General features: G+C 38.2%; 1 protein-coding gene across 1 annotated transcript; it reads right to left on the reverse strand.

Annotated features, from left to right (window-relative positions):
* Positions 1 to 40: 40 nt before the first annotated feature.
* LOC140921990 (uncharacterized) lies at positions 41 to 23,475 on the reverse strand. The gene is made up of 13 exons (XM_073372010.1): positions 23,416 to 23,475; positions 17,745 to 17,865; positions 15,967 to 16,037; positions 11,655 to 11,775; positions 10,943 to 10,995; positions 10,493 to 10,556; positions 9,634 to 9,698; positions 6,085 to 6,455; positions 5,359 to 5,488; positions 3,891 to 4,035; positions 3,326 to 3,408; positions 270 to 501; positions 41 to 171 (listed from the first exon to the last, which is right to left on the reverse strand). Exons 2-13 carry the CDS (start codon positions 17,851 to 17,853, stop codon positions 77 to 79), a joined length of 1,539 nt encoding a protein of 512 aa, XP_073228111.1. The 5' UTR covers positions 17,854 to 17,865; positions 23,416 to 23,475; the 3' UTR covers positions 41 to 76.
* Between the last annotated feature and the right edge of the window lie 1,956 nt (positions 23,476 to 25,431).

Below are 25,431 nucleotides of genomic sequence, written 5' to 3' on the forward strand. Positions count from 1 at the left end.
TAATGACAAGTCTCATTGGTCTATTACACCATGTGACGTAATCATATAATAAATTCATTGATCAATGATAGTTCATCTATAACATTACCTGAGGGTTACTTCGTAATGATGTGAAATCAGCATTCTTGTCTGGCCGATTTACAACAAGACTCTCTCTACGCATGCTTGAGCCTAAGGATCAGAATTACACGGAAATAAGAAGTTAAAATCTCAAATGTTGATTTTCCGGGTAAAAGGGCTCTAAAGTCTAAGAAATACTGCTACATTACCTGTTGACACGGAGGGTAGAGATGACGCATTTACAACGGTTGCTGTTGTTTTTGCCGTACTAGACTTCAGTGACCCTAGGAGTGGCCCCGTGATTGAACAAGCAGCAGGTTTCTTACTTGACTTAGGATTAACCGATGTAATGAGTGGTTGACTTGAGACTTGGGACTGGTTGTTAGTTTCTAACATCTGTCCGCAAGAGTGGTCAGAAGACTGTCCTGCCACTGTGAAATTCTGTTTCAACAGAAAGCATTATAGAAAAAAGAAATTAACAATTACCAGCAGGACAAAATGAAGTGATAAACGCCATCTGCCAAGATTAGTCGAGTAAAATAGACAAGAAGATAAAAAAGGACGTGGAAAATATCGTCAGACAGAGAGATAGCTACCCGGGGGTAGTACTCAAGAAATGTTTATACGGGGAGGCTTCGCCCCGAGGTCCAACCCCTTGCCCTTTTATATACCATTTTTAACGAAAAAGGTATCCCTTTCGCATACCTTGTTTAGAACTTTGCATCCCTTTAACTCCTGTAAATTATACACTGTCTCTTAAATAGGGATCAATCACAAAAATAGAACGTTTTCTCGACTTTATAAAGCCATAAAATTTATCTGTTAGCCCTTTTGGGCCCTTTCATCGACCCAAATAACAGAATTCCCCACCCTTTTATATACTTCAACTAGTGAAATCCCTACCCTTTTATATACCTGAGGCCTGAAAAAGATACCCGTTTCGGGCGGAGCCTCCCCTTGTAGGCCATCATAGGGAGTATCCCCCAGGGATAGTTATGCCACTGCACTACGAAACTGCACCGTCACAAGACTCGAAAGTACCCTAAAGGCATTTGCTCTTGAAAATGTTTTCCAAATAACGCCGTTTTGAAGCAAGTCATTCCATTTATGGTCACAGCTGGCCCCAAACGTTGTTACAAATCGAGAAATAGGCTGCCATCTGTTCCTGATTGTAAATTTCCATATCCGCAGTTCAGGCATGCGGTTAATGTTGCAAAGAAACTAGGTTTACCTAGCCCGATGTATACTAAAGGTCAACCCGTCATTCCACCGCACCAAGTAATCTTGGCGCGAAGGTTTATCCAAAACCCCTCATTTCCTCTATCTACACGGCTTTGATCACAACATTAATTCTCAGTTTCGAGAATAGTTTATTTGAAACCAAAAGAAAAGATTTAAGGTGATTCGACCCAGTTTTTTTTTTGGGAGGGGGGGGGGGGGGGTACCATCCTACTTTGAAGCTCTCTGGTATCCCCACCTTTACTTTTATCGTAAGTCTAACATATAGAAGGGATAACATATAGATCAATCTACAATATAACATAAAATTTTTGGCGATCGGAGTAAATTTCACGTGGTTATAATGCCACGCCCCTTTGAGGTCTGAGTCGAAAATCTGCTGTTGCCGGCATTTTTTCGTGAAAATCTCTCGGCTACACATAGTGCGTATTAGTGCCTTGCGCGAACAGAGTTTCACCAAAATCGCAAAGACCCAATTCGAGAAATTCAGCGGTTTCCAAATTTAGGTCATAATTTATGCGAAAATGATAAGCAAACTTTACACGGATTATATCTAATAAACTATGAGATTCATCCCTTTATTTTGGGCATCGCTATAACAGGTGGGTCCTTGCAAGTCAGCAAAACGCTTTAGGGCCTTGTAAATGTGCGCGATTTCGAGCAAAGCAAACATAGAAATTATAGTGTTCGCTATTTCTTGACGTTTGTCAGCGTTTAAGAGTGCTTCTCACGAAAAAAGCATTTTCTTAAAAATTCGTAGTTTTTTTTTCCTTCAATTTTTTTCAGGGCCACAATTGATTAACTAACTACCCGGACTCTGAATTTCATGGTCATTGAAAAACTGTGACATTATCTTCTATAAGCCCAAACTTGAGTAAACATTGAAGATTTTTAGCGTTTTGGCTGAGTTTGTGCTTTGGGAGTTGTCTATTGTTTCTAGTCTGTCATTATACAGCATTCTTGTTCAGCACGCGTGCAATGACCGCGCTTGGCTGACTTCCGAATGCTCACCGAGATATGATAATTTTGGGACAGTGAGACAGGCCATCGCGTGATACATAGAGGTTTAACTAACAATTTTTAATCAATTCTTGTGCCTTTGCAAAAAAATCAAGAAGTGCTACACGCTAAATCTACTTACTATTACAAAAATATCATTTTTTCATAGGTTTAATGCAAGCCAATAATTAAACCAACTAGTGACGGGAATATCTCGAGCTATCTCGGGAGGTTATGAGTGCAACATTGGCCTTAGGGGAGTCAGTTTAAGGTAATTCCCTTGAATAGGACGTACTGTGCAAATTATTTTCAAACTTGGCCCAATTAACCGCATAATTTTATGCACGGTGGGTAATGCCAAGGGAGCATAAAAAAGCTTTATTATTCATTCAAAATATTTGCCCGATTCTGATTGGCTAACAGCACACGCATAATTCACCATAACCAGCTACTGATGACCAAATTTGGAAGAGTTTTGCGATTAATCAACCGATGGCACCAAAAGTGAAGCTTCCTTGCAGGTTAATGCACCGTTAACCGAGAAGACCTGGGGACGAGGTTAAGTTGTTTTGGTTGTGAAAAAAAAATGGCGGACATTTCACTCGTTTCAAGAGTAAGAACTAGGCGAAACAATAGCTAAAAACATGGCAAGAACAGCAAGAAGACAACTCGAAGGGCGACATCTGCTATTTGGAGAATATTTGCGGAGCTGACCAACCCTACTGTAAACGTGCACTATCGAAGATGAACTTAACTTCGATGGAGGTAAGCATGTTTTAGCCATGTCTTCAAACAAGGAATTATTTTGAATGAATAATAAAACAATTATTGAATTCGGCTTTCGTATCATACGAAGAATTATGGAGATCTCGGAGGGTGTTATCCGCCTCGATCTCCATAATTCTTCATAAGATACTCAGCATCATTGTTAATTATCCTCTCTTCGTAATGCGTAGTGGAAAACAACGGAATTAACAAAAAATAGGAACTTAACCTTTATCTTAACAAGACCAGGATTTAACTTTACCTGAGGGCCACGTAGTGATGACGTACGAAAAGCATTCTGGGCTAGCTGGGTTGCAACAAGGCTCTCTCCACGTACACTTGAAGCTGAGAACCAGAAAATTACACAGCGACAGACTTTCTTAAACTGAGTCAAAGAAATAGAACCTAACATCGGAAAAAGACTGATTTTGGAAGGGATAAAACCTCTCACGAACTCTAACGATTATAATGTAAATAAGTCAGTAATAACGTTCATTTGCTCAGGTATGAATGTAAATGACTTGTTGCCGCAGATGAACAAGCTTTTGCAGTACTGTAAAGTGTTACATCATGTAAATAAAGTTAGACTGCGAGCAGTCTCTTAGTTTCTTTGCAAAGTTACTGCACGCGAAACCCAAGCAAGCGAGCGGTTTGCCGCTAGCCGCGAAGTTATTTACAATTACTATTATTACTTTGGCTACTGCTTTGGGTGTCTGCGAAACGGAAGTAATGTACAGTTTTGATAAGGGGGATACGACTGGCCCACATGTTGATTCCCTGGGAAGAAGCGCTTGAAATTTCAGTTTTAAGAAATACTAGTGCACTACCTGTTGATACGAAAGGTAACGATGCCGCATTATTTACAAAGGTTCTTGTTGCTGTCGCCGCACTAGTCTTCAGTGACTGTAGGAGTGGCCCCGTGTTTGAACAAGCAGCAGACTGCTCAGGAGGCTGTCTTTCTACTGAGGAATTCTGTGTCAACAGAAAACATTATTAAAATAATAAATTAACTATCAACAATCATCAAAGCGACAACAGCATAAAAAATGAAGTCACAAAAGCCATCTGCCAAGATATGTAGCGTAAATTAGACAAGAAGACTATCCAAAAAAAGGACATGGAAAAGATCGTAAGACAGAGAGATAGCTATGCCACTGCACTACGAAACTGCACCGTCACAAGACTCAAAAGTACCCTAAAGGCATTTGCTCTTGAAAATTTTTTTCAAATAACGCCGTTTAAAGCAAGTCATTCCATGTTATGGTCACAGCTGGCCCCAAACGTTGTTTAAAAATCGAAAAATAGGCTGCCATCTGTTCCTGATTGTAAATTTCCATCTCCGTAGTTCGGGCATGGGGTTCATGATTCAAAAAAACTAGGTTTACGTAACTCGATATATACTGAAGGCCAACCCGTCATTCCACCGCACCAAGTAATCCTACGAAGGTTTATCCAACACCCCTCATTTCTTTGTCCTTGGACGGTTTTTTTTTTTTTGGAGTCGTTTTCCTTCGTGGCTTCCTTTCCATTCCTAGATCCTGGGTGGGAGCCAAGAGAGGGGAACCCATTCGGTTTGGCCACCCCATCTCAGGGCTGCGCTCTTGCTATTGTCAGTAGTTGGTATACTTGGTGGTGGCACTGAGTGTGTCTAAACTAGTTGGCTTCAGCTTGGGCACAAAGATTCAAGTGTGTCGCCAAGAACGGCATCTAAAGGCAAATTTTACTGGGGACTCCGCACTATTACATAACCCTAGCAAGCCACATAATTCTAGTCCATGACAATGCAGTGCACACCCGTTCATTGTGGGTTTCTTACGTAACGTCAGTTACTTTACCTAATAGCGTGTTCTATTCACTTCCAATTTCTTGGCCCCAACGATCTTTTTGCAGTGATGGCCTACAGTCTCAGACAAAAACCGAGTAACACTTTCGTTTCCCGCCTCCCCTTTACGATGTGGTTGTAGCCACGATAGTCCACGATCAGCACATCTCAAAATTGCAGAGGGAAAAGGAAGTTCATGGGTGTTTTAAGGATTTGGCGGAGGATTGTTTCTCTCAGCCAGGACCATAAAGGATGAGTATCCCAGAACCAATTTATCTTATAGAAGTATAGCCGGGTAATGTTTTCGGATAGCCTCGGTGCTGGAGCTGCTCCATGATAATTCATCACATAACTAATTCGTCTCAGTTTTAATCCTTCCCATGAACTAAAAAGCCTTCAATTATTAAAAAAAATTAAGGGTGAAGATGTTTTATTTATTTATTTATTTATTTATTTTTTTATGGAAACCTTACCCCTTCAGCAAAAATATATAGAGCTGAGTTTCCCTTTATTTTCTGCTTTATAAGACGTCCATCCCAAATCCGACGCGCTCCATGGAAGTCTAACTTTGTTCGATTGTCAGCTGCTCCTGCACAATAGAACCTACATCGGCAAAAGAATGAAATAGTTGACTTTAAAGATGCCGAAGAACAGACGGAAGGAAACACCTAGGTATATACTTTTTGTCAAAAAATAATTATATTCAATATATCTATGCGTAGTCCTCAATGAAGCATCGGCTATAATGGGTAATTTGTGACCATCACAAAAAGTCTAAGCAAATCGGACAGACTGTACTGTGAGCTTCTTTGATTACTTGTGCAAAGAAAACCCAGAGTGATAAGACCATTGTTGTACAACCACGTCAACAAGGCCCCCAGCATTTATCGACGGCTAATATTGTTCGTTAGCTAATCAATAAAAAAAGCACGAAAATATCCCTTTTAAGATCAAACTGATTCCGGCGAATTTCATTCCAATCTAAAAAAGCGAGAAATTTGTTGCTTCATCTTCCACATCTTCCGCTTGTGCTGGCATACTGGCGAAACTGTCTTGCAATTTAACCTCACCTGGTCCTCGAAGATGCCAAGGATAGGGCCAGCTAGTGTAAAGAGACGGCAGTCATTCATTTACAAGTTACCATACATTAAGTTTTCTTAACCATGATCGTTCCGTATAACAGTATATTATGTAATTACCTTTTACTTTCGAGACAAGGAAATGTCTCTACTAATATCCTTTTTATGTCCATTTCTGTCATCTTTGAGGAAATCTGCACATTTGTTTTAAACTGTCCTTTTTCTGATTTTTTAAGTTGAGCCATTTCAATTGTGTTTGGCATCAACACTGTGCCATCCCTTTCTACAACATCACAAGGCTTCAACACCACAACACTCTTCCCTGTTAGATCTCCAGGTTCTTTCTTTGCTCGCTTCAGTGCAACTAAATCATTCTCACTACACTTGAAGGTAAGTTGGACAAAGCTGTTGTCCGTAACACTCTTCCCTGTTAGAGCCCCAGGTTCTTTCTTCGTTTCAGGTAAGGCTGCCCCACTTACACTAACAGTCGACTGTTAAGGCAACAAAAACATCGACTTTTAAACCGGACGGTAAATAAATAATACGCGAATATCGTTGTCGATCGTTGTACAAAAACTGAGAGAATACAGCAAACTTCTAGTATGAAATCAAAAGGGCACCAGTTTAAATCATATAAGTAATGAAATAAGATATGTGTTGCTTTAGGGTTCCTGCTTAAAGTTGTATTACAGGGAAAGGTTATCCACGTTAATTTCATAAGGTCTCTTTAGTAGGTTTTAGTTGCATTGTCTACATACGTTTTAATCTTAAACTTTAAATGCCTTCACATCTCCTGAAACAGCTGAGGATCAGGAATGTTTTGAAGACGTCGGGAAACTCTATAGAAGTAAGCAGTGTATTGGGAGTTTGGAAAAATTGAAAAAATAATTATTAGATAAGGCTCTCGTGTGATATATAACAATTATTCACCGAAGTGGAGGTGGCTAGTGATGGGTATTCGCGGCGAGGTAAATCCACCACTAGCCACCGACACTGAGGTGAGATAATTAACTCATTTACTGTTGCCAACGATTACAATTTTGGCGCGCAATTACCGAGCGGCCGCGTTCATCGCTTTTTCTTGCCGACAATAAAACTTTTGGAGGCATTTGTTTAGCTCTGGCAGGGAAATTTCTTCAAAAGGAGTTGTGAATTCTTTTGTATTTAAAATCATTCTGTAAAAAAGATTTTTAGATTTAGTTTTAAGTTTATTTATGAACAAGTCAACTTAATAAAGTAACGCAAGACTTAAGCTTAATTTGCATTACATACATACATAACCTTTATTAAAGTGTCTAATCGTTCTAGTGCCTATTGGCACTAATTGGGGACACCTTGAAAACTAAATTACATCATTAAAAGAAACTAATTAAATACTATAAAACATGTAAAAAAGTTGGAAATTATCACTATTCAAGCTAAGTACTCTCTTACACCGTAAACAAAAAACTTTTTCACCGGTTTTATCGATAAATTCAAGTCAAAAAGACAAAGCTCTACCCCGTCACCTTCTTCGTGTATTTCGGGAACAGCTTGCTCGATTAGTTGTGAAATTGCTTTGTTTGTTACGGCAGCAAACCGGGAAGGCATTTTGCTCGCAACTTACGCGAGTTTGGCGTCGCTCGTTCGGAGGAACTGGAGGTGAATCAGTGAATCGTGCAGGATATTCACTGATTGAGCCAATCAGAGCTCGCGAAAAACACTATCCATCGTTTTAGTATATACTAAATAGATTTATTTCCAATTCTGGGTGAAAAGGTTGACTGACAACCATTTTATTAACAAGACTTTATAGAAACAGTTGATGATAAACCAAATTTGTGATGATCATGTGTCTCACACAGTTTGCCAAGTTAATCAAGCGTTGACCGTTATCTTACAAGGCGCGAATATGGGAGATGGCTGTTCATTGATCCCGAATTTACGAGATTGAGAGACGCAATGAAAGCGAAGCAAAAAGAACTGAAAAACAAGGCCGAAGAAATAAGCCGAATGAAGCTACTGCTCTCTTAGAAGAAGAAATTGATATTGTCTTTGAAAAAAAGGTCTTGGGAACAAGTTCTCCACAATCGCTACTGAAGACTGTGTGGCTGAATAATATTCTACCCAAATCTTCTGTTCAGGGGCAGTAGAACGACTGCAATTGGCTTAATGCACAGGCTATGGGAGTAAATATACTTAACAGTATCCTAAAAGACCTGTGCGAACCGGGGGGGAATATTCCCCCCAATACAAACCATACCGGGAGAAAAACACAGTGCAAAAGTTACAGGATAATGACGTTCAACCAAATCAGATAATACAGATAACCGGTCACAAAAACCTCCAGTCAATAAACAACTACAGCAGCCAACGAGAGCGACAGATGGAAAACATTTCAAATATTCTGTCAAGCACGGCGTCGACGAATCGTGAAGTTTTACAGGTTTCGCGAGTTGCGTTTCACTTTCCGGTCGGCGCACCACCTTTTCAACACTATCAGCTTGCAGCAAGCTCCTCGACTTCGTCAGTGCATGAAAACCAGCTGCAAACGATGTTTTTTGGCAATACAATTACAGGAGGGTGTTTTTTAACATCAACATTATAGACGCGTAGCAAGTGCAGTGAGTAGCTCCAAATCTGAGCAGCCAAAGAAAAAGTTTCGCCGAGTGATGTGCATTGGGTCAGACAGTGGAAGCAGCCAAGAAAATTGATCATGATCTTGTGAACAGTGAGTTCAACAATAAGGTAGTCAAGAAATGACTATGAGAAACCTTTACGCTAACTTTTGTTTCTAATATTTGCCATTATATCTTATATAGTGCTTTATAGTTTTTGCCAGGTCCTTAGTTTTTAGCACTGAACTTTTCTTAAATGGAACTAATAAATGCAGAGCAACATTGGATTTGATGTCTAAAAATAGCCTTGCTTACAGCAGACTTTTTACAAAATGTAAAATTCTATGAGGCATATATATATTTTAGGATAGCTCTTTGTTACACTGTAAAGGAAAGGAATTTGTATTTCGTTCACGCTTTATAGGCTGTATACTTTGTTCCATTCTTAGTTTTGACACATTCGTCTTCTCTAATACAAAAATATTAAAGCGAAATTGATTAATATTCCATTGGTGTTTATATAATAAATAGAATAGTTATTATTTATTATCTATTATTTATCATATTATTCATTATTTATTTTATCTTTACGTTGTGTCCACAATTAGCGTCAGCTAAATACATCGACACGTGAATGAAGTTCATCATCATCATCATCAATATTACATGAACGCTTGGAGGTACGAAATTTCTCTATGGCCATGTAATATACTCTATATATCATGATAATATCACAATAACATCATATTATCATAATATCAATAACAATTATATTACCTGCAATATCAATAATACTTGCAATAATATGAAGAATATGCCTTGCCTTAAAGTAAACCATTCATTTATTTATCCATTAATTGATTTATTTATTCGTTTTCAGAAAGTATTCGACCTTCTTGTTTTATAAGATAAATTGTAACTAAAACTTTAAGATCAGTAAATATGTTTCAGTTACACCACGCCTGATACCTCAACTAGGGGCTAGAAATTTGGAACTGGCAAAAAAGAACAAAATAGTCGACTGGGCTTTTCAAAAACATCTACCAGGTACCATGACCAAGTATAAATATACCTGTACGCCGTTTAATAATTGAGAAGGAAGGAACAGGACTGGTTGCTGAGTGGCTCTAGTTTGACCTGAGAATCAAAAGGATAGGTTAAACTACACGCATGCAGTTGCACTTTGTGTGACAAGTCAAATCTAGCAACATCTGTTTCCAGCGTCATTTTAACCATAAGTCGTTATTTAAGTATTGGTCGTTGGATTAAGGAATTTGTAGCCTCTTTCTACTCCCTGTTTTCCTGTATGACCTTAGGTTTATTGAGTACCTGCTGGCTATCTTGGCTTCAAATGTACTATTAAAAGAGGTGGGCATCAACAGCTTCTCCTTCAGTACACTGACAACTTAACAAAGATGGTATTCCGTTTTAGTTAAATCCAACTAGTGGTCTATCATCCGTGCTACATTCTGATTGGTTGAGCTACTACTAGGCTATATGTTATAGCCCACTAGTAGCGAAAAGCGCCGGCTTTTTGTGGCCAATAGGGATTAAAGTCTAGCTTTAACTAGCTAAAGTTGTTTTGTCTCGATATTTTTGACCAACTAGTTGGTTCCTTTCGCCCTCATTGCCTCTGAGTCGATAGCCCATGTGGCCGAAGGCCGAATGGGCTATTTACTCAGAGCCTATTCGGTCTCGAGGGATAATTGTTAAATATACAGGGGCAGGAAACAGGGCTTTTTCTCTTCTATTCTGAATATCCTACAGTAAACTTTGTTCTCTTTCCTGCAATGGCTTAATGTGCTGTTGAATATTGCATGTATACCATGTTGGGATGGGAAGGTGGCAGTTAGTTATGTGAATAACATCTTGCTACATGTAGTTTTGGTAAGGATTATTTAAAATTCCAAATCTTAATATTCATACATTACCTGGTGGTACGATGAGGGGATTGATGGCCACTTGTTGATAACACGGAGAAACTGGGATTTGTTCCTAAAAGCATTCAGCAGATCATTAATTATTTTTAGTATAAATTGTTCGGTGATTGATTTAAGCTTAATCGGTCTCGATGCAGAGTGCTCCTGCTAGTAACATCGCGGCTCACTTGATAACAAATAAGGTCTATAGCAAGATTGTTCTATCAAAGACAATGCCTAGTACGTCTCATCTTGAATCAAGTGATCGCGACTTTTGCACGGATGTTGAAAAGTCAGCCAGGTACATGCATTAACTGGCGCCCTGCTCAGGACCACGCTCGCCCGAAAGACTCGCTCATAAAAGACTATAGTGAACCGAATCGTAACAAAACTGATGGGCTTAAACTATTTACCAGGACGAAAGTGGTATTTTAATTTAAAATTAAACCTCGTTATATTTACCTGACGGCCACATACTGAAGATGTGGGGAAAAGGTTCCTTGATTGCAGAGGAGCTGAAAATCAGAAATTAAGTTACAGTCATGATATCATGCAACAGAACTTTGTGGCAAGATAACTTTTCTCTATTTGTCTGAAGTTTACTGATGATCTGCCCAAAAATTGTACAGTTTCACGTCAGCTTCATCCCTAACCAAAAAGATAATTTTTTTTCACAGCGTTTATCTGTTCATTTCCTATAAGAGAAATTATCAACTTGGATCCGACAATTGCTTTTTGTCATAAAAGTGACTCTATTAATCTCCCTATTTAATGGCTGAGTTTGAAACGTTTTTAATCACTTATTTGAAGACAACCACAACTTTTATTTATTTGTATTTTCATGTTTAATTTGGAATCCTGGTATTTGCTAAATTCAAGCATCAAGATAGCACCAGATTGTATCTAAGTGTGCTTAAATTTTCAATAAAAAATTCCAGGAGGCATGCAACCAGACCCCCCCCCCCCCCTCCCCCCACCCTAGAAAGTGGCGCCTTCGGCACTCCTCTCGTGGCAGTATTTTTTCTCCACTTCGTTTCATGTCACCGCAACGTTACGTGAATTCCCGGTGCAGCCCTGTCAAAGGGCTGGATTTTTGTTACATGGAAAATTTTGCCGGAGTTTCTGCTACAGCTCCTCTCTCCCTGTAATGACTGGTCCCAAAGCACGTCCTTACCCCAAGAAATGCAGTTTGCATTAAGAACTATATTCAGGGTTTTGTTGGCTGTTTGATCAAGAGCTGAAGCTGTGTTCTGTTCCTGAGAGCGTTCCAGGGCCTCTCCTGACATGGTACAAATCTGGTCGTCAACATGCAAGTGCAAAAAAATAGATTTTTTTATGGATACGATACATACATATACTTTTTTAAACAATTATTATATGAAAGATCAGGTGATTAATGTAAGAATGGCTGTATTTGCAGCGAACTAAGCTCAGAAGGACTCAACAACCATTCACATGGTTTTGGCTCTATGTCAGATCTATTTCAATAGATCGCGGGAGATATTAACAGAACATGTCTAGTCTACTCTCGTCCTACAGCTACAAACTGACAACACTCTTTTATTCTAGAGCACCATTTGCATGACGACTATATGCCAAAAAAAGCACACTGATCCCCCAACAAATACTTCTGCACCGAGGGCTACTATCTCTCAATATGCAATAATTTATGCTTTTTCATGCTACTTAAGTTTACGTTTCAGTCCTGATCCAGGTCAGTTCTATAAATCCAACAGCAAGGCTAATTTGTTTCTGTTTCATATTTAATGATACCAAGGGTTCCGATTCGCTCTTCTCTGAGGACTCAGTGACAGATACTTGGATAGGACAAGTGTATACAAGCAATATCGAAACGTGTCAGGGTCGGTGAATAAGTGGTTGACTTGTATTATGAAAACCCTTTTTTTTTTCCTTTTTTTTCACATCAGATCTCAGTACTCTGAAACAACATTTGCCGAATCCCGCATCACAAAAATACGAAATCCTGTGTTATGTTCATCAATTCATTTCTCGAATCTCAGTCCCAGATTTCCTCCAAAATCCTGCAAACGTGCAAAATATGGAAATTGGCAAATAATAAAGTTTCTATATCTTGCCAGTCAAATATTAAAAATTCTGTACGTTGCATCTTGTAGAATCTGGAAATTGCCAATTCACAAGGTTTCGTCTTTGTAAAAAATTTAAAATATATATTTCTTTCGATTCTGAATGCAAAATTAATGTGATTTTTCTTATATTTCGCATCGTTCAATATATTTAAATTGGCAATTATCAAAGCATCTACTTAGTGCACCATATAAAATATGAGATATTTCCTCATAAATGGTAAGTATCCAAGTTTCTATAACTTGCTTTAAGGAAAAACTGGAAAGGGCCATTTGCACAATGATGTCTTTTTACTACTAAGACGGGAATTCATTTGGTTTTTTCTTTCATATTTAAATTTGGTAATCCCAGTGAGGTTTAAATAACAGAAGCGGTAGCCCTAATTTGCACAAGAAAGCAAAACCCTAAAGGATTCTGGTATTTCTTAATAAAATGAAACTATCATACAAATACGTAGCCATTCTATTTGCAATAGTTAATCCAAATTTCTATATAATATCAAAATTCTTATATTTTTGCATCATTCAGAATCTACATGTAAACTGAATTGGTGAATACGAGGTTTCTCTTTTCTGCTCCATACATGAAAAATTATAAAGAATTTGTACTCTTTCTATATTTTGCATCGTGCAAAATATTGAAATGGCAAATATCAAGGAATCAAAAATCAAGGAATCAGTAACATATAAATTAGAGTATTTGTCTTTCATTTTTAAATTTTGCATGGTGGAAAATATGGAATTTGCAAATATCAAGGTTTCTATTATGTCCACAATGTAAAACAAAGAATTTCTCTCTATTCTGAACGTTAAATATTTAAAATTTCCTTGCATACTTCACAATACGCAAAATTTGGAAATTGCAAATATGAAAGTCTTTATTGTAACACCACACAATATATGGAATGGTCTGGATTATGAAGTTCAAATATTAAAAGTTCTATATTTTGTATCATGCAAAATCTGTAAATTGGCATATGAACGTTTCTAAATTATGCACTGACCATTTGAAAAAGAGAATTATTTTCCTTTTTCATTATGACCTATTGACCAATTTTAAGGTTTCTTTTCTTTATATGTCTATAATAATTATTATAACTTAAGATAGACATATTGTCTATTTTACAAAACTTTCAATATCAAAATATTGAAAAAGTATTGAAATTAACAAATATCACTGTTTCTGATATGCACTTTCGTGTCTTTTTCCCCGCGAATTCTAATTATGTTAATGTATTTTCTTTGTTTTCGAGCACGTGACTAAGTTGTGGTTAGTCGGTCACAGAACTTTGAGCCGAAGCGTCCGACGCTTAGGCTCAAAAACATCGGATGTTTGCGCGTGGATTCTATTTTCCTTTTTTGTAGTTCGATAGTTCAGTTTGATGCGGTTGCATAAACAAGTTTTTTCAAGTATCGAGTATCGCCGATGTGTTTGTATTTGATCGAAGTATCAGATCAAAATCGCGCTAGAAATAATGTACCGCTCATTTAGCACATTTTTCTCCAGTCAGCGATCTGACCTGATTAAACTTGGGAACTAAAAGTTTTTGATCTCGCCTAAAACCTATCTAAGTGCATTCCAGCTTCTCAATAGGGCGGAAGTAGTTATCAAGTACTCATGAAGCTCTTCAAATTTGAAAAAGATCTACAGTTTCGCGTAACTCAATCTCTGTTTCTTTAGTCAGCTAGTCGAAAGTCCAAACGATCGGGCTACTATAAAATGGAGAGCAAACCTCTTGCCTCCTTCATGTCTACTCAAAGTGAAACTCTTTCATGGCATTTCGTATTAAATACCGAGGTAATTATATCACGTGGCTGCATGTACAGCTGATCGTATCCTAGGTACAATCCCAAATATGTCACGCATTACTCTTAGTGCCATGATCTTTTATTACAGAACTTTAGCATCAGGTTTTTCATGGAAAACCGCAAACTGCAAAATTTCACGTGACCACAGTCTTGCGGTCCGTTTGCAGTTTGCTATTCACGTTTGAACGGCAGGAAGGTTTCCGGCGGTTAGTGATTTACGGCAAGGTTTTTTGCTGCCGAACATTGTACAGCTTCACGTTTAAGGGCACCTTTTATATCCGGCTGCGATTTGTTTGTTGACTTTTTGAACTTCGACTTGATGAAAAACAACTTGGAGGCACTAAACAATGAACGCCTTGCTAAAATTTGACATCCCGGCAACGTGAAACTGCAAACGCGTAACTGCAAACTGCAGTCTCTCATAAAGCGTCCTAGTGCGGGTACCGACGATTTGAAAGCCTATCCAACTGTACTTCCACAAGGCGGAAGTACTACGTGTATTTTGGGGGCACACAAACTTTCCATCCCCTTACCGTTACAATGAAGTTAGTCTCAGTTCAAATTCCTCAAGATCGGACTGGAATGAAACGAAGAGTAAACCTCCTTCCGCGGGCGTCTTTACTTAAAACGAAACTATCTCTCTTTCTCATGGCACCGACTTATAAATTGTATCACGTGGTTGTATGTAAGACTAATCGAATCCTAATTGGTTCCCAGTTTAGACGTCTTGTCAGGTGCAATCTCAAAAAAGTCACGCATTACTTTTGCGCGTCACGGTCTTCCATTGTATCATTTTACGCAAAGATTAAGCTTTCTACGCTTCGATGCCTTATTACCCAGTGCTATTCTTAAATGAAAAAGTGTTTGCTTCCTGTCACTCGCTACTAAATCTTTTTAATAGCGTTGGCCAAAAGAAAAAAAAGCAGAAACGTATGTAAGTGAAGAAACAGAGTCAAGCGATTCGCGTGACGTACTACGAGTTTGGTTTTGTTTTATAATTTTGCAGTCCGACAGTTGTAACATGCAAGATAACTTACATCATCCTTTCAAAAACCATTTTCTTCGACTTTCGTTTAAACCTTTCAGTTATTCTTTTAATAAAACTTGAACAAGGTCAAACAAACAGCACGTGCCTGTGCGAAATCGGTCAGAATACATAAAAAATTCAGGCCTGGGCCAGGGGTTGTTTAGCCGACTGAGACAACGTACAATTAAGCGTCAACGGCCGAGGTTACGACTAGAGTTTCAGAGTGAAGTTCCTTCTGATTTTATATGATGGACACGAGTAATAAAATAATCATTGGACGGGGATCCGCGTATGATATAAAATATTTCTTTTTAGTAGTGAAAGGGTTAACCGACAACTTACCACTGTACAACGATCTACAACTACAGTTGACGATAATCAAATAAAAATGACTTTATGATCATGATTATCGCACAGTTTGCCGAATAGTCAGCTACTGTCGGCATTTACTGTCCTATTCAGGACTACCACAATAATAATACTAAGCCTCCTTACGACAGCTCCTTTGCTTAAACCATTTACTTTTACGTTATAGTTACATCTACCTGGGGGCCACCTACTGATGACGCTCCAAGAGGAAGCAAGTTTGCATGAGTACCCAAACGTCCTTGAGGAACTAAGGATGAAAAATAAACCAATTAAGCCAAAATCTACATAAAAGTTCTCCAGACTGATTAATCCTTACATTTCTTTAGAAAAATTTTAGTTCAGAGAATTTGCCAGGGGCACCCAACGTCAATTTTCGGAAAATATCTGTTCGGAAGACGATTTGAGATCTAGAATATTCGAAACACTTGTTGTAAAATTTCCTGCTTGCCTGTCTCTCCTAGGATTTTCGAACATCTAAAAAAGGGGATAATTGCCCATTTTTAACCGATTTTTACCCTCAAAAGGTCACCTAGAATTTTAAGGGAGCCTTTTTCCTGGCTGAAATTTTCGAAAAGGTAAGTTTTGATCCCTATAATTTTCGGATCACTAGACTTTCAGGTGGAAATGCGAACAGATGAAAAATTTTTAGGGGATAAAAATATGCCTATATCTACCGTTTAAATACCAAACACGTTTAACAGTGTTATGTGTAAGTGGTTTTGTACTATGTTCTCGTTGGGTGTCCTTGATTTGCTAAAAGATCAAAGCATTTTCCTTTCGCGATCGTTTTATTTGTTCCCACAACCTTTAATTTTGAATACGTATTGATACTAAAAAAGGTTTAAAAAGAAAGGTTTAAGGCTTGTTTATAGTGGAAAGTGCACTTAGCTTATCCAGCTAGTTTACAGGCACTCCATTAAAATACTTAGAAACAAATAATTCAAATACAACATAACAGGATTAAAAACCCCAACTGGCAGGAGGCAACCAGCTGGCTATTTACAAGTGTGGCCGAGGATTTGAACTCGGGATGACCGTGAACAAATCCAGCAAGTCGCCAGAGCGGGACTCGAACCCGGGACCGCCGGATTGGGCGGCCAACGCGCTGACCACTCGACCACACTGCTTCCCAAAACTTTCTCCCAGATAATGTTAGGAGAATATTGATTTTAGTCACTTCTGGTATTTTCAAAGTCAAATACTATACCAACTGGGATAATTCATACCCAGCGTCAATTTATTCCTATGTTTTTATTCTTCTAAGCCTGTTCTTCAGTAATCTAAGGTAGCAGCTGGCAGCTGCATGTGATTGTTTTATTCATGTCATCTTCTGGGGATAAGGGGCATGATTTTTTTGTTCTATTGCTTTCTCGAAGGAACACTCAGCTAAATGACATCCATTAAGAATGGTGTTTTCCGTCCCCTATAACGATCTAAGCTCCAAAAGGAGATGTACTGTCTTTCAGAACTTTGCACTCCTTTTAACTGCTGTAAATGCGCTGTCTTTAATACCAGAACGTTGTCTCCACTTTTTCAAAAAAAGAAGCAAAACCATGAAATGGGCTGTTAGCCGTTTGAGTGTTTCTTACAAACCGAAATGACAGATTTTGGTACATTTTAATATACGTCAACTGGTGAGGTCTGAAGCTAGAAAAATGTATCCCTTTCACGCAGAGCCGCCCCCCATAGAGGTCATTATAGGGAGTATATATGTATATAGGGAGAGTACGGTAAATGGCTCAGCAAGCTGGTTTTCAGACATGTCGTGTGATAATTACAATTCATAAAAATTAAGACTAGTGATTAAATAACAATACAATATAACAGCAAGAAACAACAGTCAGTCAAGTAACATCAGTCAAGTAACATCAGCAGTTCGTCTTAAAAAAGTCCCAAACAAGAATGCCCGATTAATAGAGCCCAGAATTCAAAGTAGTAGTAGTATATTACCCACCTGATGGGGCAATCGACACATAGCGCCTAACCGAGGCACTGCCGGTCTGTTGGGGAGGAACTGAATCTGTCTTTTGTTCCCGATTGGCTTCAGGAGGTTCTCCAGACATCGCGGGATCAATCTGTTTGTCAACAATACAGATTATATCAAAAGTAAATTAATTATTGACAATTATCAGAGGAAAGATAGGTTAATAATATATTATCGTTTGCTAGAAAAGCGGCTGTATCACAACTCTACAAGAAAATAGAGATTTTGGCACAAAATCAAAACCAAAATCCGGCATCGTAAGATCACCAAAACCCGTGTTCAAGTCCACAATTTATTTTTTAAATTAAAATCCTTAATGCATGCCATGATCTACATATGTTGACTTGCAGAACGCTTAATTGCTGCTTCTATTATTTGAAAAACGAATCACAATTTAGCGTTCACTCAGACATCGAAAAGTGTAAGGCGAAAAAGCACACTAACGTCTGTACCCCTTTTAAAGGAATTATTTTACAAAAATTGAACACAACATTGACACTACAAACAAGAGGTGTTCATTAAAACTTCCCAAAGCCAAATTAGAATTTGGATAGAGAAGTCTTGCCTTTCAAGGGGCTCTAGTTTACAATACTTTACATCGGCATTTAAGAAATTTAAATTAAAGGCTATTTTTTAAGAGAAATTTAAAAGAGTTTTTTCAATAGTATTCCATAATTCACAACTTTTTTCAATCTTATAAGTCAATAATATTTACAGCTTTTGATTTTTGAATCTTAGATTTCTTAGTGTTATTTCACTTTATTGTCCACTTTCGATTTTATTTTTCATTTTTTTTTGTTATCCATGATTTAGTTACCGGACCCTTTTGATAACAGGTCTTTTTTAATAGAACTGATAGGTATCCTGTATAAATATTCGCGTTATTATTATAATAATAATCATAACTATAACAAAATTGTCAAATCTGATTGGCTATCAACTGCCCTGATTTCAGCCTTAATTGGACAGTTTAATAGGACAGTATGCGTCATCACGCGCGCGCTTAAATTGCTTTTTTTTTCACTGCCAGCAAAAAAAATCTCACAATTTCTTGTGTTTTGGTTAAAAAAAAGCCTAATATATCACAAATTTTGTTAAAGTTATGATTAATTGGTAACAGAACTTTGTGTCGTCCAATGGGTCTGTAATCATACTCGTGATTAAACAAATCGGACTCCCGCTACGCGGTCGTCCGATTTTGTTAATCACTCGTATGATTACAGACCGAATTGGACTCCACTCAGTCCTGTAACCATTACTTATTACTAAGAAAAAGCGAAATTAGCTTCAGCCCTTGAGCGGAATTAACAACTAAAGATTTTCTACGGCTTGATTTGTCCGTCATTAATTCTCAGAATGGCTCATTCAATCATTCAGTTCATCAGAGGCTAATTAATTCAGCAAAATCTATAAATCTCGAACATTGAATCCATGATAAGTAAAGCTTTGCACGCCTAGCAATCAGTAAAGTTCAGGCTGCCAAAATTATAAAAAACAACAACAACTGACACATCACGTGATACGCAAAGCCAGTCACAGACACGACGCAATACTCAACTCTTCTTGTCCAATGCCACTTACCACTTCCTACACGGAAGGACAGGTTCCCTCGAACTGAACATCACGGTTAACGCATAGCGTCTCTACACTCAGTTCATGACTGTAAAAGGGAAAAGTGTTCCCTTTTTCTTATTCATTAAGCCATATGCATTTTACTCCCGAAAAAAATAATGTATCACAGACCGTGTACAGTTCGGTCACGTGTAAGTACATCTTTTAGCCTATTGGCTCTCCAATTAACAACTCAGTGACGTATCATTATTGTTCATGGTGACACGCTGTGCTGCGGGATAATGCGAAAGAAACCAGACAACCTTTGCTTTAGGAAAATCGAAGAAAATGTGTGAGCCTGGAAGGCGACCTTCATGACCGTCGAGGCAAGATGTTTAAAGTATTAGATTAAAATTGCGGCAGAGATGGTGTACCACTCAAGTGAGCGACGAACTTTCCACGATTAAACAAACTACCGTTTTTAATCTAGAATAAAACTTATCCTAGGGCCAAAAGTTCCCAGCTTCTCCTAAAAGGCGGAAGTAGATAACATGTACTTCTGGACCTCCATAATCAAGCTTTTCAAGAAAAATTGTACATAAAAGCTTTTGTTCACCTTACCTAAATCTCTGTTGTTCTTCAGCTAATCGAAAATTTAAAAGATCGGGCTAAAATAAACCTCCTGCCGCCTGCATCTTTACTCAAATAAAAACTACTCATGGTATTTTCCATTTAGATCGACTTGATCATATCACGTGGTTGTAGGTACTGGTGCTGATCGTATTCTAATTGGCTCTCACTCTGACGTCTTGAATAATATATACAATCTTGAACATGTCACGGCTTTTATGCGTCTGACCTTGAGGCGAATTGCTCTACGAACAAATCTTCGTAAATGAAATGCTTGCTTAATTCAGTCATGTGTCACTAGATCTGATTGACGGTATAGTTGTTATTTCTTTGATTTTGATCATTTACTCTTATCGCTCAGGTATCACCGACAAGAAAATTAAGCCAGAAGTCAGTCTTAATTTCGGGCGACTTTGTTTTACTTTAGCTACACCATATTATTTTAGTCTTATTTTATTTTACTTTCAATCAAACGTTCGCCATTAGAGGTCGAAAACTGAAGCGAAAAAGCACATCCAGTAAGAGGCACCTAATTGTTAAGCATGTATTCAAAACCTCTAAACCTTCCTTACATTTCTAAGAAAAACAGAAATTAGCTTTCGCCCTTAGACGGAAGTAACAACTACAGATTTTCTATGGCCCGATTTGTCTGTCACCACTTCTCAGAATGGCTCAATGAATCATTTAAATCATCTAAGGCTTCATGAATAAAATCTATAAATCCGGAGCATTGAGTCCATTGTGACTGTAAAGCTTTGCATACATCTTGTAGCAGTCATCAAATTCACATATGGCGTGATACTCAAAGCCAGTCACAGACACAACGCAATACGTCTAGCTGTCTCAAAGTCACTTGCCCTTGTCACGGATTGTCACGGACATCTTTTAGCCTATTGGCTCTCCAATTAACAACTTAGTGACGTATCATTATTGTTCGTGGTGAAACGCCGTGCTATCGGCTTCCTGTTTTTACTGCGATTTTTAGTTCGTGTGTTCATAAAATCTGCTTGCTTTAGATACCATACTTTCATTAAACATTGCATTAAATCCATGATAACCGATGCAAATAAGCTTTTCGCTAAAGCATATAATCCGAGGCAAAACCGTGATGAGAGAATAGTGACCATGCTTAGCAAATGTTGTTCCAGGCTATCTAAAAGCGTGTTTTCTTACTATACATAGCTCTCGCCTAGTCTCGAGAAGAAAGTATTAGTTTTACTTTTTTTAACAACTTACACCTTAAAATTGGTTAATATTAACTCGATCAGACCTTTTATCTTTCTAAAGAATGCGAATTTAAGAAATTGGAGAAAACCTGCTGCTTCCGCTCTCAGCTCACTGCATGCACGGCATAGTTTTCCTTTAATTAAAACTTTATCATTGTACCTACGAATACCTCACATTCTACATAGCAAAAAAGTTTAGGTTTCATAAAGCGTTCATGTATTCATGCTAAGTGGTTAATGAGTTAAAATAAAGTATATTCAATTCTACAGTGTCAAATGTCGAATAACTGTGAAGCAGTCGTGAACCCATGAAGTGGTTACAGTCGTGAAATCAGTGGTACAATTTTTAGTTCAAGAAGTGCGTTACAAATTGGAAGTGTACACGGGATAATGCAAGAGACAACAGACAATCTTTGCTTTAGGAAAATGGAAGAAAATGTGCGAGCCTCGAAGGCGACCTTCAGGACCGTCGAGGCAAGATGTTTAAAGTATAGATTAAAATTGCGGCAGAGATGGTGTACCACTCAAGCTGAACCAATCACTTGTGTCTTCCTTTAGTAAGCGACGAACTTTCCACAATTAAACGATGAAACTACCGTTTTTAATCTAGAATAAAACTTATCCTAGCGCCAAAAGTTCCCAGCTTCTCCTAAAAGGCGGAAGTAGATAACATGTACTTCTGGACCTCCATAATCAAGCTTTTCAAGAAAAATTGTACAGAAAAGCTTTTGCTCACCTTACCTAAATCTCTGTTGTTCTTCAGCTGATCGAAAATTTAAAAGATCGGGCTAAAATAAACCTCCTGTCGCCTGCATCTTTACTCAAATCAAAACTAACTCATGGTGTTTTCGATTTAGATCGACTTAATCATATCACGTGGTTGCAGGTACTGATGCTGATCGTATTCTAATTGTCTCTCACTCTGACGGCTTGAATGTTATAGACAATCTTGAACATGTCACGGCTTTTATGCGTCTGACCTTGAGGCGAATTGCTCTACGAACAAATCTTCTTAAATGAAATGCTTGCTTAATTCAGTCACGTGTCACTAGATCTGATTTACGGTACAGTTGTTATTTCTTTGATTTTGATCTCTTACTCTTATCACTCAGGTATCACGAGAAAATTAAGCGCGAGGTCAGTCTTAATTTCGGGCGACTTTGATTTACTTTAGCTACACCATATTTATTTTACTTTCAATCAAACGTTCACCAATAGAGGTCGAAAACTGAAGCGAAAAAGCACACCCAGTAAGAGGCACCTAATTGTTAAGCATGTATTCAAAACCTCTAAACCTTCCTTACATTTCTAAGAAGAAGAGAAATTAGCTTTCGCCCTTAGGCGGAAGTAACAACTAAAGATTTTCTATGGCCTGATTTGTCTGTCACCACTTCTCAGAATGGCTCAATGAATCATTCAAATCATCCAAGGCTTCATGAATAAAATCTATAAATCCCAAGCATTGAGTCCATTGTGACTGTAAAGCTTTGCATAGCAGTCAGCAAATTCAGGCTGCCAACATTAAAATCTGACATATGGCGTGATACACAAAGCCAGTCACAGACACAACGCAATATGTCTTGCTATCTCAACTTTTGTTAACCAGAGTCACTTGTCACTTGTCACGGATAGTCACGGACCGTATCCGGCAGTTCAGTCACGAGTTAGTTCATCTTTTAGCCGATTGGCTCCCGAGATTCAGTTAACAGTGAGAGTCACAACTCAGTGACGTTCATTATATTTGTTCGTGGTCACACACACCAAGTATCTTCCTTTTTACCTTAATTGATATTGCGATATTCTTAAAATACTGTTTGCGGCTGCACATACCATATATATACTCTCGTTAAACACTGCATTGAATTCATAAAAACCGACTCAAATAACCTAATCCTTTTCACATATAACCCGAGGCAAAGTCGCGTGTGAGAGAATCGAAACCATGTTAAACAAAGGTCGTACGACGCTTAGTTTAAGTTTGTTTTCCTACTACAGAAAAGCTCTCGCCCGGATTTTCCCGAGAAGAACTTGAGTTTCATATTTTGTTACAAATTACATTTTAAGCCTGGTTAAGGTGAACTCAATCAGAATCTTTGTCTTCCTAAGTGCAAACATAGAATCCATGTATGCCTAGCAGTCAGTAAACTTCAGGCTGCCAAAAAAAAACAACAACAACTGACATATCGCCTGATACGTAAAGCCACTCACAGAGCCAAGTCGACGCAATACTCAACTCTTTTTGTCCAGTGCCACTTGTCACTTCCTGCACAGAAGCACAGGTCCCGCTGAATTGACCATCACAACAGTTTCTGCACTCTGTTCATGACTGTAAAAGGGAAACGTGTTCCCTTTTTCTTATTCATTAAGCCATATGCATTCTACTCCCGAAAAAAATAATGTATCACAGACCGTGTACAGTTCGGTCACGTGTAAGTACATCTTTTAGCCTATTGGCTCTCCAATTAACAACTCAGTGACGTAACATTATTGTTCGACACACCGTGCTTTCAGCTTCCTGTTTTTAATGCGATTTTTGGTTCATGTATTTATAAAATCTGCTTGCTGCGGATACCATACCTTCATTAAACATTGCACTGAGTTCGTGATAACCGGCGCAAAATAAGCTTTCCGCTTAAATGCATATAATCCGAGGTAAAACCATGATGAGAGAATGGAGATAATGTTTAGCAAATGTTGCTCGACGCTATCTGTTTACACTCGACGATCTCGAGAAGAAATTAGTTTTATATTTTTTACAACTTATCATTAACTTGCCGGTTAGTATTAAGTCGATCAGACTTTTTACCTTCCTAGAGAATGCGAATTTTCAGGTCGAGCAACTGGAACGAAATTGGAGCCGGAAAAGTGCTAAGGCGACTTACTTCCTCAGTATTTTAAGGTAAAGGTTTCCTTAGAAATAATAATAATGATTACACCTTCGAATACCTACCTTTTTATGTACTGGGCAACAAATTTGAGGTTTCATAAAGCGTTCATGTATATCTCGCTAAGTTATTTATCGATTTGTTAAACATACCATATTCACTTCTACAGTGTCAAATGTCGAATAACAGTGAAACCCTCGCAAAGCCACGAACCTGATATAGCCGTGAAACTAGTGGTAAATTTTTTAGTTCAAGAAGTGCGCTTCAGATTGGAATTGTACACGGGATAATGTAAGAGACACCAGACAATCTTTGCTCTGGGAAAATCGAAGAAAATGTGCAAGCCTCGTAGCCGACGTACAGGACCGTCGAGGCAAGATGTTTGAAGTCAGTGGACTAAAATCGCGCAAGAGATGGTGTGCCGCGCAAGCCGAACCAATTACCTGTGTCTTCCTTTAGTCGGCGACGAATTTTCCACGATTATACAATGAAACTACCAGTTTTTAATCGAGCATAAAACCTATACTAGCGCCAAAAGTTCTCGCTTCCTCTACAAGACGGAAGTAGATACAGTGTACTTCTGGACCTCCATAATCAAGCTCGTTAAGGAAAAATGTACAAAGAAGCTTTCGTTCGCCTTACCTCAATCTCTGTTGCTCTTCAGCTAGTCGAAACTTCAAAAGATCAGGCTAAAAAAAACCTTCTACCGGCTGCATTTTCACTCAAATCAAAACTACCTCATGGCCTTTTGTATTTTATAGACCAACTTAATCATATCACGTGGTTGTAGGTACTGATACTGATCGTATTCTAATTGGCTCTCACTCTGACGTCTTAAATGTTATGTACAACTTTAAACTCGTCACGGCTTTTATACGTCTGACCTTGAGGCGAATTGCTCCATAATAATCCTTTATTAAGTTTACATTAAATACAAGACTCAATGCTTTAGAAACCTTGTTTCCAATTACTTTTCTTAGATAAAATGCTTGCTTAGTTCAGTCATGTGTCACTATATCTTATTCATGGTAGAGTTGTTATTTCTTATGTTTTGGTCGCTTAGTCTTTACACTCAGGTATCACGAAAAATTTAAGCGCACGGTCATCTTTAATTGCGTGCGACTTTGTTTTACTTTAGTCTTTAACTTATTTATTTGACCTTCAATCAAACGATGGATCATTTTATGCAGTATAATATAGGACTTCATCAAGCATATCCCTTCTGCAAGGCATTAGTTCAGTCTACCAAATGTTATAGTCTCCATCTCTAATCACGAACCGTTCAATCTGTTGGAGACGAGACACAAACGGCTGCGACGGAGACTAACCAAAACGTAATTTTTAGCCCTCGGGTGGGAAAAATCC

Source organism: Porites lutea, chromosome 12 (assembly GCF_958299795.1).
Source record: "Porites lutea chromosome 12, jaPorLute2.1, whole genome shotgun sequence".
NCBI lineage: Eukaryota > Metazoa > Cnidaria > Anthozoa > Scleractinia > Poritidae > Porites > Porites lutea.